Source organism: Hemitrygon akajei, chromosome 6, assembly GCF_048418815.1.
Source record: "Hemitrygon akajei chromosome 6, sHemAka1.3, whole genome shotgun sequence".
NCBI lineage: Eukaryota > Metazoa > Chordata > Chondrichthyes > Myliobatiformes > Dasyatidae > Hemitrygon > Hemitrygon akajei.
In genome coordinates, this window is record NC_133129.1 from 187295001 (window position 1) to 187312612 (window position 17612).

The 17612-nt window shown below is 45.6% G+C and overlaps 1 protein-coding gene across 1 annotated transcript in view; it reads left to right on the forward strand.

Moving 5' to 3' along the window:
• The window catches only part of LOC140729776 (D(4) dopamine receptor-like), a 75980-nt gene that overhangs the window by 52608 nt on the left and 5760 nt on the right, over window positions 1–17612 (forward strand). Inside the window, exon 3 of the mRNA XM_073049980.1 lies at window positions 5925–6469. Within this exon, the coding sequence (XP_072906081.1) occupies window positions 5925–6469 (545 nt within the window). The remainder of the gene's footprint in view (window positions 1–5924; window positions 6470–17612) is intronic.

The following is a 17612-nucleotide window of genomic DNA, read 5'->3' on the forward strand; positions in this document are numbered from 1 at the left end:
CTCTTAGTGTGGCCTCCTGTCTATCAGTGAGATATATAGATTGGGAGACTGCTTCGCCAAGCACCAATGCTCCGTCTGCCAGAAGAAGCAGGATCTCCTGGTGGCCACCATTTTAATTCGACTTCACATTCCCATTCCAATATGTCAATCCATGGCCTCCTCTACTGTCATGACGAGGCCACACTTGGGCTGGAGGATGACACCTTGTATTCCATCTGGGTAGCCTCCAACCTGATGGCATGAACATTGATTTCTCAAGCTTCCATTAACGCCCATTTGTGGGAGAAGCCAGAGAGTGATAGTAGATAGTTGCTTCTCTGACTGGAGTACCAAGGGATCAGGGCTGGATCCATTGTTGTTAGTCATTTATATCAGTGACCTGTGTGATAATGTGGTTAACTGAATCAGCAAATTTGCAGATGACACCAAGATTGGGGGTATGGTGGACAGTGAGGAAGGCTATCATGGCTTGCAGCGGAATCTGGACCAGCTGGAAAAATGGGCAGAGAAATGGGCAATGGAATTTAATGCAGACAAGTGCCAGGTGTTGCACTTCAGAGGTATCAGCCAGGGTAGGTCCTACACAATGAATGTTAGGGCACTGAGGAATATGGTAGAACAAAGGGATCTTGGAACACAGCTCCATAATTCATTGAAAGTGGTGTCACAAGTAGATAGAATCATAAAAAACATTTTTGGCACATTGGCCTTATCAGATACCTCCAAGAACCCCAAAACCACATCCTTAACAAAGGACTCCAACATCTTCCCAACCATTGAGCTCAGGCTAACTGGCTGATAATTTCCTTTTATGTTGGCTTTGACTTCCTTTGTTAGCCACAGTTGTGTCATCTTGCCTTTAGAATACTTCTTCCTCTTTGGGATGTATATATCCTGTGCCTTCCGAATTGCTTCCAGAAATTCCAGCCATTGCTGCTCTGCCATCATCCCTGCCAGAGTTCTTTTCCAATCAATTCCGGCCAACACCTTTCTCATGCCTCTGTAATTTATAATACTGATACATCTGACTTTAGCTCCTTCTCAAATTCCAGTGTGAAATTGATCATATTATGATCACTTACCTCCAAGTGTCCTTTTACCTTAAGCCCTCTAATCATTTCTGGTTAATTACACAACACCCAATCCAGAATGGCTGATTCTCTAATAGGCTCAATCATAAGCTGCTCTAAAAAGCCATCTCACAGGTATTCTAGAAATTTCCCCTTTTGGAATACTGCAGCAACTGAGAGGTAATGTTGCAGCTATATAGGACCCTGGTCAGACACCACCTGGAATACTGTGCTCAGTTCTGGTCACCTCACTACAGGAAGGATATGGAAACCATAGAAAGGGTGCAGAGGAGATTTACAAGGATGTTGCTTGGATTGGGGAGCATGCCTTATGAGAATAGGTTGAGTGAACTCAGCCTTTTCTCCTTGGAATGGCAGAGGATGAGAGGTGACCTGATAGAGGTGTATAAGATGATGATTGATCGTGTGGATAGTCAGAGGCTTTTTTTCCAGGACTGAAATGGCTGCCACAGAGGGCACAGGTTTAAAGTGCTGGGGACTAGGTACAGAGGAGATGTCAGGGGTAAGTTTTTTACGCAGAGAGTGGTGAGTGCATGGAATGGGCTGCCAGCAACAGTGGTGGAGGTGGATATGGTAGGGTCTTTTAAGAGACTTTTGGATAGGTACATGGAGCTTAGAAAAATAGAGGGCTATGAGTAACCCTAGGTAATTTCTAAGGTAGGGACATGTTCGGTCTGCTTTGTGGGTCGAAGGCCTGTATTGTGCTGTAGGTTTTCTATGTTTCTATGTTTCTAACAATATTTTCCCAATCTACCTGCATATAGAAATCCTCCATGACTATTGTAACATGATTTTCTCACATTTATTTTCTATCTCCCATTGTAAGTTGAAGACCACATCTTTACTACAATTAGAGTGTCTGTATATAACTCTGACCAGGGTCTTTTTACCCTTGCAATTCCTTAGCTCTAACCACAATGATTCAACACCTTCAAACCCTACGTCACCTCTTTCTAATGATTTGATTTCATTTTTTACCGACAGAGCCACACCACCCCCTCTGCCCTCCTGTCTGTCCTTTCAATACAATGTGTATCCTTGGACATTAAGCTCCCAGCCATCATCTTCTTTCAGTCATGATTCAGTGATGCCTACAACATCATATGTGCTAATCTGTAACTCTGCTATGCAGTCATTGACCTTATTCCATATACTGTGCACATTCAAAAATATAACACCTTCAGTCCTATATTCACCCTTTTGATTTTGTCTGCCTTTAACATTGCAACTCATCCTGTTGACTGCAATTTTGCCCTATCATCAACCTCTCCTTGCTAGGTGTCTCACTACACACTGCCACTGTCTGTAAACAAACTACCTCATCTTCAGCATAATCACTCTGGTTTGCAATCCCCCTGCCAAATCAGTTTAAACCTACCCAAACAACTGTAGCCAACTTTTCCACAAGAATATGGTCCCGTTTCCCCCCCCCCCTCCCAGTTCAGATGTAACCCACCCCTTTGTACAGGTTGTACCACCCCCAGAAGAGATCCCAATGATTCATAAATCTGAACTCCTGCACCTGTTCCTCAACCACACATTCACCTGCCAAATCATCCTATTCTTATCCTCACTGGCACATGGCACAGGCAGCAATCCAGAGATTACTGCCCTGGAGGTAACAGGTGAGTGTTTGTAACAGGAGAATATTGGTATCAGGTGGGTGTTGGTAACAGCTGGGTGCCGGTAACGGGTGAGTGTCGGTATCGGGTGAGTGTCGGTATTGGGTGAGTGTCGGTAACGGGTGAGTGTCGGTAACGGGTGGGTGTCGGTATCGGGTGGGTGTCGGTATCGGGTGAGTGTCGGTAACGGGTGAGTGTCGGTATCGGGTGAGTGTCGGTAACGGGTGAGTGTCGGTATCGGGTGAGTGTCGGTATCGGGTGAGTGTCGGTAACAGGTTTCTTTTATATACAAAATATCTTTATTACAAATTCAGTGCTACAATATATACAAACCAGTAACTAACACAATTACTACACTACAAATAGACAATGCACATTAAACTAAAATATTTCCATCTCTGTCAGTGATGGCACAAACCCCCCGCGGAGCCCAACGGTCCCGAAATGCCTCTATGGTCACTGTGGACAGCACCTGTTCCTTCTCAATATTTACCCAGGCATGAATGTACCCCCTAAACATTGCTAGACAGTCTACCCGGGCAGATCCTCCTGCCACTCATTTCCAGGACCCACAGATGGCTGACTTCACCAGCTCCAGGAACAAGTTAGAAACATAGAAACATAGAAAACCTATAGAAAACAATACAGACCCTTTGGCCCACAAAGTTGTGCCAAACATGTCCCTACCTTAGAAATTACTAGGCTTACCCATAGCCCTCTATTTTTCTAAGCTCCATGTACCTAACTAAAAGTCTCTTAAAAGACCCTATCGTATCCGCCTCCACCACCATTGCCGGCAGTCCATTCCACGCACTCACCACTCTCTGTGTAAAAAAAAAACTTACCCCGACATCTCCTCTGTACCTACTCCCCAGCACCTTAAAACTGTGTCCTCTTTTGGCAACCATTTCAGCCATTTCAGTAGACAACGACATCTTCATCCCTCCATGCCTCCTCCTTACTGGATAACTGTATATAAATATGGGGTTAAAATGCAACCAGAAGGCGAGAAGCAGCCCACACAGATACGCAGAAAGGGGCTGCCGCCTTGCACACTCCATGTACATGCAGTACACGGTCTCCTCCAGCCTGCAGAAGTGACATGCAGCTGGGAGATCTGTGTACAAACTAAAAAACTCATTGCAGGGCACCACTCTATGCAGCAGCCTCCACCCCAAATCCCCCAGGTGCATGAGAAGAACTCCCTCGTAAAGGGACTTCCACTGGGGACCCGCCTCACCTCCGGGTGGAAAGTCAGCTCGCCGTGGCATATCGAGATGGTGGACAATGGCTAGGAAGTGGAGGGTGTGGAGCCCCAGCCCATACAGGTACCTCCTACTTGCATTCCTGAATGGGATTGTGGGTGTCGAGGAGAGACAGCTCAAGTTGTAAGGGGATTGGAAGTAAGGGGAAATATGAAGTTATCAGGAAGAAAAATCATTCCATGATTTTGACCCAGCAACAATGAAGGAACAGCGATATATTTCCCAGTCAGATTAGGATGGTGAGTGACTTGGAGGGGGATTTCCTAGTGGTGGTGTCCCCAGGTATCTGATGTTAGATGTCATCAATGTACCTGTCTCACAAACAAACTGCTGGAGAAACTCAGCAGTATGCTGTCTGCCCTGCTGAGTTCCTCCAGCATTTTGTGTGTTGCTTGGATTTCCAGCATCTGCAGATTTTCTCTTGTACCTGCCTCAATCACTTCCTCTGGCATCCCTCAAGGTAAAAAGTTGACTCTCGTCCTTATTAAAGTTCTCCCTTTTCCCCTTACACCTCTGTCTGCTAGCTCTTAATGCCATAAGCCTGGGATAAAGACTGTGCATTCATGCTATATATGCCCCTCATGATTTAATACACCTTCATAAGATATCATTCATTATCGATGTTCCAATAAAAAAGGTCCAAACCTGCTTAACCTTTCTCCATAACTCAGTCCCGTGAGTCCCAACAGCATCCTCATAAATCTCCTCTGCACTCTGTCCAGTCTAATGTCAGCAGGGTAGGAAGACTCCAAGTGTGGTCTCACCAACACCTTGTACAACTACAAAATAACCATAAGACCATAAGACATAGGAGCAGAATTAGGCCATCTGGCCCATCGAGCCAACTTCTGTACTCAGAACCTGTACTTCTGATTCCATCTGTTCAACACTTCCAAAGGCCGTACATTTCACTTAGAAAGTCCTACCCTGGTTCGTTTTCCTAAAATGCAACATTTCATCTGATCTAAACTCCATTTGCGATGCTTGGCCCACTTACCCTGCTGACCAAGGTCCTTCATAAATCTTAATAACTATCTTCACCCTCTAACTCTGCCATGGACTGTCCCAAGCCCAGCTGCAGATGGAAGAGGGTTAAGCATGGGGTAGCGATCCCATCCAGTAAAAGCCCAGAGCTATAGAAATGCCAACAGATGATCCAAAGACCTCATCCCTGGGAGAGGAAGGAGCTGAAACCAAGGAGATGGCAACACTTGGGGATAACATGAAAAACTAGCTTAGGACAGAGAACTTTGGCAAAGCTGCCATTGACTGCCTATGCCCCAATAGGGGAGATGGGCTTATGAACCTTCACCCTCTACATCACCACCTATGTTTCATCGGCAATCTTATTAAATGGGTTCATTAATTGAGAGTTGGCATCGGAAGATCCCATGCCATGATACCCAGATGAAGAACTTTAGAATCATAAAGTATTGGCAACAGGATATTCGACCTATAGTATCCATTCTGACCAATGGGGATCCACCATATTATTCCCATCTTCTGCACTTGACTTACAACCTCTGAATAGGCAGTTCACAGGCCGGTTCACACACTTCTTCACCCTGTCCTCGGTCACTAGTGTTTATACACAGACTCTCAGTCCCTGAGTACCGCCCCTCCCACTCTGTGGCGCTTCCTCAAAACCACTCCCTCGACATTCTGGCAGTGGAATGTGATAGATGAACTGGAATCATAGGGGGTGGGTGTGGTGGGGGAAGTTGCTGGGTATGTGAGTCTGCAAGAAGCCCATGTGGGGTGGAGCTCACCTCACCTCTGATCCTCCCTCTTTTAAGTATCTGCAAGGGATGAAGGCCAGGAGATACACTTTCCCTGGAATGGTATCAGCTCATTGCCACTGCGGGGAGGTTGTAGCAATGTCCTGACTGAGTTTGTGTCCAAGACCCTGGTCAGTAACAAGGACCCGTGTGTTCTGTATTACCCAGGTTTATTGCCATTTCGATTCCCCTGAACTACAACAGGAAACACGTTGATGTACGTCAGGTGGTCCTCATCTCCATGACCTGGATCCTGGCTTTTGCCGTGGCCTCTCCCATTGCTTTTGGTCTGAACCATGTCCCAGATCGCAACGCCAGTGTGTGTCAGCTGGAAGGCAGCAGCTACATTATCTGGTCTTCGGTCTGCTCCTTCCTCCTGCCCTGCCCCGCCATGCTGCTCCTGTACTGCGGGATGCTGCGAGGCCTCAGGCGGTGGGAGCAAAGCCGAAGCCACAGGCTCCGGCGCCACATGCACGGCTTCAGGAAGATGGATGGGAGCCCCTCAGAGCCCCGCAGTCCACCCGCATTGACGCAGAGTCCTCGTGTAGAGCTGCATCTGTTCCCGGACCCAGCCTCTGAACCGACAGAGGGGCCCAAGATTATCCTGACCTCCTCGCAACTGAAGTACGCACAGCCACGTCCCAGCAAGAGGAAGTGGGCCAAGATCAATGGTAGAGAGCACAAGGCCATGAAGGTGCTGCTGATCGTCATAGGTGAGTCTCTGCCAACCTTCTCAGCACCCTGGTTGACCTCCCAATCCTGGGTTTGTTTTGCTTTCATCTGTGGCCAGCAGAGGGTCAAATGTCTTGCAGAGCTCCTTAGCTATCATCAACATCCTTCTCTACCAGCCCTTCTCCCACTCCCAGCTGACTTATAACCATATAACAATTACAACACGGAAACAGGCCATCTCGGCCCTTCTCATCCATGCCGAACACTTACTCTCACCTAGTCCCACTGACCTGCACTCAGCCCATAATCCTCAATTCCTTTCCTGTCCATATACCTATCCAATTTTACTTTAAATGACAATACCAAACCTGCCTCTACGACTTCTACTGGAAGCTCATTCCACACAGCTACCACTCTCTGAGTAAAGAAATTCCCCCTCATGTTACCCCTAAAGTTTTACCCCCAAAGTTTTACCCCCAAACTCTCAACTCATGTCCTCTTGTTTGAATCTCCCCTACTCTCAATGGAAAAAGCCTATCCACGTCAACTCTATCTATCCCCCTCATAATTTTAAATACCTCTATCAAGTCCCCCCTCAACCTTCTACGCTCCAAAGAATAAAGACCTAACTTGTTCAGCCTTTCCCTGTAACTTAGGTGCTGAAACACAGGTAACATTCTAGTAAATCTCCTCTGTACTCTCTCTATTTTGTTGACATCTTTCCTATAATTCGGTGACCAGAACTGTACACAATACTCCAAATTTGGCCTTACCAATGCCTTGAACAATTTTAACATTACATCCCAACTCCTATACTCAATGCTTTGAATCTTGTTTGGTGTATTTCTCCCTGTTCCCTCTTCTTCAACTGGGAACCCCATCTCCTCCCCCAACCTTGAGGACACCAACTGTCCCAATTTAAGACCCTCCCCCATTTATGGCCAGGAGCCCAAGAGCTAAGTTCTGGAACTTCATTCCCACCCCCACCCCTCCCTTCCCATCTCCCAGTCCCTCCTTTCCCACCTCCCTATCCCTCCCTTCCCACCTCCCCATCCATCCCTCCCAATTTCCCCATCCCTTCCTTCCTACTTCCCGATCCCTCCCTCCCGTCCCGTCCCCCCCTCCCTCCCTTCCGGCCTCCTCATCCCTCACTTTACACCTCCTGTCCATTCCCTTGTGGCCAAGTTTGCAGATGATTTGAAGAAAGGTGGAGAGGCTGGTAGTGTTGAGTAAGCAGGGAATCTCCAGGAGGTCTTGAAGAATGGACAAAGTGTCAGATGGAATGTAGTTTTGGGATGTGCGTGGACCTGGAGAGGAGATTTCCTATAGTGGGGGAAGTCTAGGACCAGAGGTCTCAGAATATAAGGATGTCCCTTTAGAACCGAGACGAGGAGGAATTCTTTTGCCTTAGGGGAGTGAATCAGTAGAATTCCTTGCCACAGTTGGCTGTATAGGCCAAGTCTTTGACTATGTTTAAAGCACAGATGGAATGTTTTGTGATTAGTCATGGTGTCTATGGTGAGAATGGAGTGGAGGGATAACAAATAAACCATGATCAAATGCAGAGCAGACTCGATAGGCCAAATGGCCTAATATTGCTCCTTAAGGTATTATGGTCAAATGTGCCCAAGAAAGTTCCCTTAGTCAACATACAGAGGGTCTGACTCGGCAGGGTGTAATACTGGACTTTCTTCGAGAGCATGGCAAGGCAAGTAACTGAAGTGGCACTTGGGGAGCACTTTGGCTCCTGTGACCATAATTTTATTGGGTCTAAGTAGTGATAGCAAAGGATACGTTATGGTCCTGATCAATTGAGTGAGCCTGAAGGGAAAGGGATGAGTGGCTAGTGGGAGGCTTCAGCAGTGTGATATCAAGTGTCCAGAAGCAGATTACTGTTCTGACTGGAGGGAATTCTGAGGGTCAGGCTATGATTCAGCATGGCTTTTTGTGTGTTTGCCAAACCATGTAGAATTTTTTGAAGAGTTAACCAAAGGGGTAGTTGAAGGTAGTGCAGTGGAAGTTGTGTACTTGAACTTTAGCAAGACCTCTGGCAACGTCTGGCATGGTAGCCTGATCTGGAACGTTAGGTCCCATGGAATCCAGAGTGAGCTGGTAGTAGTTCTGTGGATTCAAAATTGGCTCAGGGGGAGGAAGTAAAGTATGGTGGTTGAAAGTTGTTTCTCAGAATGGAAGTCGCACGATTCAAATGCACAAGGTTTGCAAGGTTTGATCAGAAAGTTTGCGGATAACACAAAATTAATATGTGATAGGTTAACCAATCTTAAAGAGTTTTTCGAGGAAGTTACCAGGAACGTTGATGATGGCAAGGCAGTGAATGTTGTCTAAATGGACTATAGCAAGGCATTTGACAAGGACCCGTATGGGAGATTGGTCAAGGAAGTTCGGTCACTTGGCATTCAAGATGCGGTAGCAAATTGATTAGTCATTGGTTTTGTGGGAGAAGCCAGAGTGTGGTAGTAGATGGTCATCTCTCTGACTGCTGACCAGTGACAGTGATCGGTGCTGGGTCCATTGTTGTTTGTTATCTGTATCAGTGACCTGGCTGAAAATGTGGTTAACTCGATCAGCAAATTTGCGATGACTCCAAGATGGGGGGTGTAGTGGCCAGTAAAGAAAACTATCAGAGTTTGTAGTGAAATCTGGACCAGCTGGAAAAATGGACTGAAAAAATGACAGGTGGAATTTAATGCAGAAAAGTGTGAGGTGTTGCACTTCAGTAGGATCAAACAGGGTAGGTCTTACACAGTGAACGGTAGGGCACTGAGGAGTGGGGTAGAACAAAGGGATCTGGGAATGAGGTCCATAATTCATTGAAAATGATGTCACATATAGATAGGGTTGTAAAGAAAGCTTTTGACACATTGGCCTTCATAAATCAAAGTATTGAGTACAGAAGATGGGATGTTATATTGAAGTTGTATAAGACATTGGTGAGGCTGAATTTGGAGTATTGTGTGCAATAGTGGTTACCTACCCTGCAGGGCGGAGCATTGGTTGATTGGCAGAAAGCAGAGAGTGGGAATAAAGGGATCTTATTCTGACTGGCTGCCGGTTACCAGTGGAGTTCCACAGGGATCGGTGTTGGGACTGCTACTCCTTTTATGATGTATGTCAATGAGTTAGACTATGGGATTAACGGATTTGTGGCTAAATTTGCCGATAATATAAAGATAAGTGGAGGATCGGGTAGTGTTGAGGGAACAGAGAGCCTGCAGAGAGACTTAGATAGTTCAGGGGAATTGGCAAAGAAGTGGCAAATGAAATACAATGTTGGAAAGTGTATGGTCATGCACTTTGGTGGAAGAAATGAATGGGAAGACTATTATTTAGATGGGGAGAGAATTCAAAATGCGGAGATGCAAAGGGATTTGGAAGTCCTTGTCAGGATACCCGAAAGGTTATCCTCTGGGTTGAGTTGGTTGTGAAGAAGGCAAATGCAATGCTACATAGAACATAGAATAGTACAGCACATTACAGGCCCTTCGGCCCACAATGTTGTGCCGACCTTCGAACCCTGCCTCCCATATAAACCCCACCTTAAATTCCTCCAAATACCTGTCTAGTAGTCTCTTAAACTTCACTAGTCTATCTGCCTCCATCACTGACTCAGGTACTGTATTCCACACACCAACCATTTTCTGAGTGAAAAATCTTCCTCTTATATCCCCCTTCAACTTCCCTCCCCTCACCTTAAAGCCATGCCCTCTTGTATTGAGCAGTGGTGTCCTGGGGAAGAGGCGCTGGCTGTCCACTCTGTCTATTCCTCTTAATATCTTGTACACCTCTATCATGTCTCCTCTCATCCTCCTTCTCTCCAAAGAGTAAAGCCCTAGCTCCCTTAATCTCTGATCATAATCCATACTCTTTAAACCACGCAGCATCCTGGTAAATCTCCTCTGAACCCTTTCCAATGCTTCCACATCCTTCCTATAGTGAGGTGACCAGAACTGGACACAGTACTCCAAGTGTGGCCTAACTAGATTTTTATACAGCTGCATCATTACATCGCGACTCTTAAACTCTATCCCTCAACTTAAGAAAGCTAACGCCCCATAAGCTTTCTTAACTACGCTATCTACCTGTGAGGCAGCTTTCAGGGATCTGTGGACATATACCCCCAGATTCCTCTGCTCCTCCACACTACCAAGTATCCTGCCATTTACTTTGTACTCTGCCTTGGAGTTTGTCCTTCCAAAGTGTAGCACCTCACACTTCTCTGGGTTGAACTCCATCTGCCACTTCTCAGCCCACTTCTGCATCCTATCAATGTCTCTCTGCAATCTTCGACAATCCTCTACACTATCTACAACACCACCAACCTTTGTGTCATCTGCAAACTTGCCAAACCACCCTTCTACTCCTACATCCAGGTCATTAATAAAAATCACAAAAAGTAGAGGTCCCAGAACAGATCCTTGTGGGACACCACTAGTCACAGCCCTCCAATCTGAATGTACTCCCTCCACCATGACCCTCTCCCTTCTGCAGGCAAGCCAAATCTGAATCCACCTGGCCAAACTTCCCTGGATCCCATGCCTTCTGACTTTCTGAATAAGCCTACTGTGTGGAACCCTGTCAAATGCCTTACTAAAATCCATGTAGATCACATCCACTGCACTACCCTCATCTATATGCCTGGTCACCTCCTCAAAGAACTCTATCAGGCTTGTTAGGCATGATCTGCCCTTCACAAAGCCATGTTGACTGTCCCTGATCAGACCATGATTCTCTAAATGCCCAAAGATCCTATCTCTAAGAATCTTTTCCAACAGCTTTCCCACCACAGATGTAAGGCTCACTGGTCTATAATTACCTGGACTATCCTTACTACCTTTTTTGAACAAGGGGACAACATTCGCCTCCCTCCAGTCCTCTGGTACCATTCCCGTGGACAACGAGGACATAAAGATCCTAGCCAGAGGTTCAGCAATCTCTTCCCTTGCCTCGTGGAGCAGCCTGGGGAATATTCCGTCAGGCCCCGGGGACTTATCCATCCTAATGTATTTTAACAACTCCAACACCTCCTCTCCCTTAATAGAAACATGCTCCAGAACATCAACCTCACTCATATTGTCCTCACCATCATCAAGTTCCCTCTCAGTGGTGAATACCGAAGAGAAGTATTCATTGAGGACCTCGCTCACTTCCACAGCCTCCAGGCACATCTTCCCACTTTTGTCTCTAATCAGTCCTACCTTCACTCCTGTCATCCTTTTGTTCTTCACATAATTGAAGAATGTCTTGGGGTTTTCCTTTACCCTACTCACCAAGGCCTTCTCATGCCCCCTTCTTGCTCTTCTCAGCCCCTTCTTAAGCTCCTTTCTTGCTCCCCTATATTCCTTAATAGACCCATCTGATCCTTGCTTCCTAAACCTCGTGTATGCTGCCTTCTTCCACCTGACTAGATTTTCCACTTCACTTGTCAGCCATGGTTCCTTCACCCTACCATTTTTTATCTTCTTCACTGGGACAAATTTATCCCTAACATCCTGCAAGAAATCCCTAAACATCGACCATATGTCTATAGTACATTTCCCTGCAAAAACATCATCCCAATTCACACCTGCAAGTTCTAGCCTTATAGCCTCATAATTTGCCTTTCCCCAATTAAAAATTTTCCTGTCCTCTCTGATTCTATCCTTTTCCATGATAATGCTAAAGGTCAGGGAGCGGTGATCACTGTCCCCCAGATGCTCACCCACTGACAGATCTGTGACCTGACTCGGTTTGTTACCTAATACTAGATCTAGTATGGCATTCCCCCTAGTCAGCCTGTCAACATACTGTGACAGGAATCCATCCTGGACACACTTAACAAACTCTGCCCCATCTAAACCCTTGGAAGTAATCAAGTGCCAATCAATATTAGGGAAGTTAAAGTCACCCATGATAACAACCCTGTTATTTTTGCACCTTTCCAAAATTTGCCTCCCAATCTGCTCCTCAGTATCTCTGCTGCTACCAGGGGGCCTATAGAATACCCCCAGTAGAGTAACTGCTCCCTTCCTGTTCCTGACTTCCACCCATACTGACTCAAAAGAGGATCCTGCTACATTACCCACCCTTTCTGCAGCTGTAATAGTATCCCTGACCAGTAATGCCACCCCTCCTCCCCTTTCCCCCCTCTCTATCCCTTTTAAAGCACTGACATCCAGGAATGTTGGCATCCATTTCTAGAGGTATAGAGTATAGGAGCAGGGATGTGATATTGAGCCTCTATAAGGCACTTGTGAGACTACACTTGGAGTATTGTGTGCAGTTTTGGGCTCCTTATTTTAGAAACAATATACTGACATTGAAGAAGGTTCAGAGAAGATTCACGAGAATGGTTCCAGGAATGAAAGAATTACCATATGAGGAATGTCTAGCAGCTCCTGGGCCGTATTCCCTGGAGTTCAGGAGAATGAGGAGGATCTCATAGAAACATTCCATATGTTAAAAGACCTGAACAGATTAGATATGGCAAAGTTATTTCCCATGGTAGGGCAGTCTAGGACAAGAGGGCACGACTGCAGGATCGAAGGACCTCAATTTAGAACAGAAATGTGAAGAAATTTCTTAGTTAGAGCATGGTAAATCTGTGGAATTTGTTGCCATGAGCGGCTGTGGAGGCCAAGTCATTGGGTGCATTTAAGGCAGAGATAGATAGGATCTTGATTAGCCAGGGCATCAAAGGGTATGGGGAGAAGGCAGGGGAGTTGGGATGACTGGAAGAATTGGATCAGCCATGATTGAATGGCTGAGCAGACTCGATGGGCCAAATGGCCTACTTCTACTCCTATATCTTATGGTCATATTGGAACGATGTAAATAAGGTTGAAAGAGCAGAGAGAAAATTTACAACAATGTTGCCAGGTCTGGAGGACCTGAGTTACAAGGAAAGATTGAATCTGTTAGGACATAGAAGGTTGAGGGGAGATTTGATAGAGGTATACAAAACTATGATGGATATAAAAAGGGTAAATGCAAGCAGACTTTTTCCCCTGAGGCTGGATTGGACTTCAATTAGAGGTCATGGGTTGAAGGCAAAAGGTGACGCATAGGGTGGCGAGAGTGTGGAATGAGCTGCCAGTGCAGGTGGTGCATGCCAGCTCAATTTCAATGTTTAAGAGAAGTTTGGATAGGTACATGGATGGTATGGCTATGAAAGGCTAAAGTCCTAATGCAGTTAGTTGAGACTAGGCAGTTCAAATGGTTTGGCATGGACTAGATGGGCTGAAGGACCTGTTCCTGTGCTGTACATTTGTATGACTCTAACACTAGGTATTATTGATAGTGAAGAATGTTATTGTAGATTAACAGGGGAATCTTTATGAGTTAGAGAAGTGGGCTAAAGAGTGGCAAATGGATCTTAGTAAAGAGAAGTGTGAGGTGACCATGTCTCTCAGGCACTTCTTGGTGTTATGTCCAGGGCTTGATCCTGCCGGGGCTGAGGGCTCCACATCTCACTGGACAGACCTTGGTTCTATGCCCTGGGCCTGCACCCATCAAGGGCTAACCACTCCATGTCTCACTGGACAGGCAGCAGTATGATTGGTGCAGGGGTGACAGGATGAGAGGAGCCCACCCCCTGGGTGCAGATGTTGCTGGAGGGTGAATCAGTAATTTCCCAGTGGGGGAAAGGTTGAATAAACCACATCATGCTCCTTCACATGAGGTAATCCTTCTCAAAATACCAGGCAACGTTAGCCTAAGCTGGGCTAATCTAATGCTATTAAACAGCTTTGTAACTTGGAATGCTGGTCATTGAAGGCGGCAGATGATAAACATGTCAATCTGCAGGACATTTACTGTAAACCCACCATTCAGGGAAAGCAGTGGTGACGTCAGAAACCAAAATCCTGTCTTGCTAATGAACATGGTGCTGGAGAGTAGCCTACTTTATTGTGAATATATTCAGAAAGGATAACCATTGTTATCCCGTAATACTGTAACGTGCCCTTAGCCATTAATGAACATGGTGCTCCAGAATAGCCCAATTTAGTTTGATGTATTTTGTAAGGATAGCCACTGTAATCCTGTGATACTGTAACACACAATTAGGATCAAAGCCCAGCTAATCTTCTTTTAATACTGAGTCTAACATGAAGGATGGGGAATTGTGATTCACACAAGAAATGTACATCCTGGTCAAAAAGAGTTTTGACCAGCAGCCAATCGGGACATCGGAAATCTTGAGAGGAGGGACTTCAATCAGGTCCACTGCCCGAGAATAAAAGACAGCAATGGGTTCCTGCAGCAAAGAGAGATTTGGCCAGCGACCAATACGTGTTTGGGATTAATTTGCAACAGCAAATTAAAGGAAGGCAGGGGCAAGCACATCAGCCATCGTCTGAGAGGACAGAGTCAGAGTGGTGATCTTGAAGTTTTAGCTCTTCGAGGCTTTTGCAAAGAAAGGCTTCAGTAAGAGAAAGCAAAGGAAAGAAAAGCCTGTTTATTCTTCCTTCCCTACTTTATATCTGCTCAGCTAAGACAGTAGGGATGACAGGCAGGATAGTGAAATGCTCTTCTTGTAGGATGTGGGAAGGCAGGGAGATCTCCGGTGTCCCCAACTACTACAACTGCAAGAAGTGCATCTAGCTGCAGCTTCTAACAAACTGTGTTAAGCAGTTGGAGCTGGAACTGGATGAAGTCCAGATCATTTGGGAAGCAGAAGGGGTATTAGATAGGACATATAGTTGCAGCCAAGGTGCAGGACACAGGAAAATGGGTGACAGTTGAGAAGGGAAAAAGGGTTAAGGAGCCAGTGCAGAGTACTCCTGTGGCCATCCCCTCAACCACAGGTTTATTACTTTGGATATCTTTGGTGGGTGGGGGGGGGGGGTGTTTAACCTAACAAAGGAAAGTCGCAGTAGTCAGATCTCTGGCACTGAGTTTGCCTCTGACTCAGAAGGGAAGGAGGAAGAAGAAGCATGCAGTGGTGATAGGGGTTTCCTGGTTAGGGGAATGGACAGGAGGTTCTGTGGGTGAGAATGAGATTCCTGGATAGTATGTTGCCTCCCGGGTGCCAGGGTCCAGGATATCTTGGATCAAATCCTCAGCATACTTAAGTGGGAGGGTGAACAGCCAGAAGCCAGCTTTTAAGAAGGGAGGAAGGCAAAAGAAAGGAAATTATAGGCCTGTTGGCCTAACTTCAGTGTTTGGAAAAGTGTTGGAGTCTATTATTAATGATGAGATTTTGAGGTACTTGGAGACCAATGATAAAATAAGCCAAAGTCAGCATGGTTTTTGTGAAGAGAAATCTTGTCTGATAAATCTATTAGAGTTCTTCAAGTAAGTAACAAGCAGGGCGGACAAAGGAGAGGCAATGGATATCACTTACTTAGATTTTCAGAAGGCACTTGATAAGATGCCACGCGTGTGGCTGCTTATCAAGATAATATCTTATGGTATTACAGGAAAGATACTGGAATATATAGAGGAATGGCTGACAGGCAGGAGGCAATGAGTGGGAATAAAAGGGGCCCTTTCTGGTTGGCTGCCGGTGACTAGTGGTGTGCCTCAGGGGTCAGTATTGGAGTAAGCCACTACTTTTCACGTTATTAGTCAATGATTTGGATAATGGAATTGATGGCTTTGTGGCAAGGTTTGTGGATGATATGAAGATAGGTGGAGGGGTAGATAGTGCTGCAGAAGTGATACGATTGCAGCAAGACTTAGACAAATTGGAAGAATGGGCAAAAATGTGGCAGATGGAATACAGTGTTAGGAAATGTATGATAATACATTTTGGTAAAAGGAACAATAGTCAGGCCCATTAGCTAAATGGGGAGAAGGTTCAAACATCAGAGATGCAGAGGGACTTAGGAGGCCTCATGCAAGAAAGTTAATTTACAGGTTGAGTCTGTAGTAAAGAAAGCAAATTCAATGTTGGCATTCATTTCAAGGGGAATAGAATATAAAAGCAGGGAGATAATGCTGAGGCTTTATAAGACACTAGTCAGGCTGCACTTGGAATATTGTCAACAGTTTTGGGCCCCATATCTCAGAAAGGATGTGTTGTCATTGGAGAGAGTCCAGTGGAGGTTCACAAGGATGATTCTGGGAATGAAGGGGTTAACATATGAGAAGTGTTGGGCAGCTTTGGGCCTGTACTCACTGGAATTTAGAAGAATGTGTGGGGATTTCATTGAAACCTACCAAATGTTGAAAGGATTAGATAGGGTAGATGTTTCCTATGGTGGGGATATCCAGAACTAGAGGGCACAGCCTCAAAATTGAGGGGGAACACTTTAGAACAATGAAAAGGAGGAATCTTTTTAGCCAGGGAGTACTGAACTTGTGGAATGCTCTGCCACAGTCTACATTGAAGGCCAAGTCAGTTGGCATATTTAAGGCGGATGTTGACAGTTTCCTGATCGATCAAGGCTTCAAAAGATCGGGTGAGAAGGCAGGTGTATGAGGTTGAGTGGGATCCGGGATCAGCCATGATGGAATGGTGGAGCAGACGTTGGGCTGAATGGCCTAATTCTGCTCCTGTGCCTTATAGTCTAAGCTGTGGTCCATGTAGGTACCATTGACATGGATAGGACAAGGGACCAGGTACTGCATTGAGAGTTTAGGGAGTTAGGTGCTAAGTTAAAGGACCAAGCCTCCAGGGTTGTTACCCATGCCACATGGTTGTGAGGCCAGAACTAGAAAGATTATACAGTTTAATACGTAGCTAAGGAGTTGATGCAGGAGAGAGGGCATAAGATTTTTCAATCATTGAGCTATCTTCTGGGGAAGGTGGGATCTGTACAGGGGGACTAATATCCTAGTGGGAGGGTTTGCTAGTGCTGCACGGTGAGGTTTAAACTAGAGTTGCAGAGGAATGGGAACCAGAGTGCCAGAACAGTTAGTGGAGAGGTTGTGGAGACAGATGTTGGTAAGACTTCAGACAAAGTTAGGAATGAAAAGGTTGAAAGCATGGTGCGACTAGTGTCCTGAGCTGCCTTTATTTCAATGTGAGAAGTATCATAGGAAAGGCAGGTAATTGAACCAAAGATGAGTTAGCTAGTTTATAAACTAGTAATGTGGCAATGTGTAGTGATGAGAGACTGATGTTAGGGCAAAATTGTAGTCAACAGGATGAGTTGCAATGTAAAAGGTGTACAAAATCAACAAGTGTGAATAGAGTACTCAAAGTGTTGTATTTGAATACGTACAATATATGGAATAAGA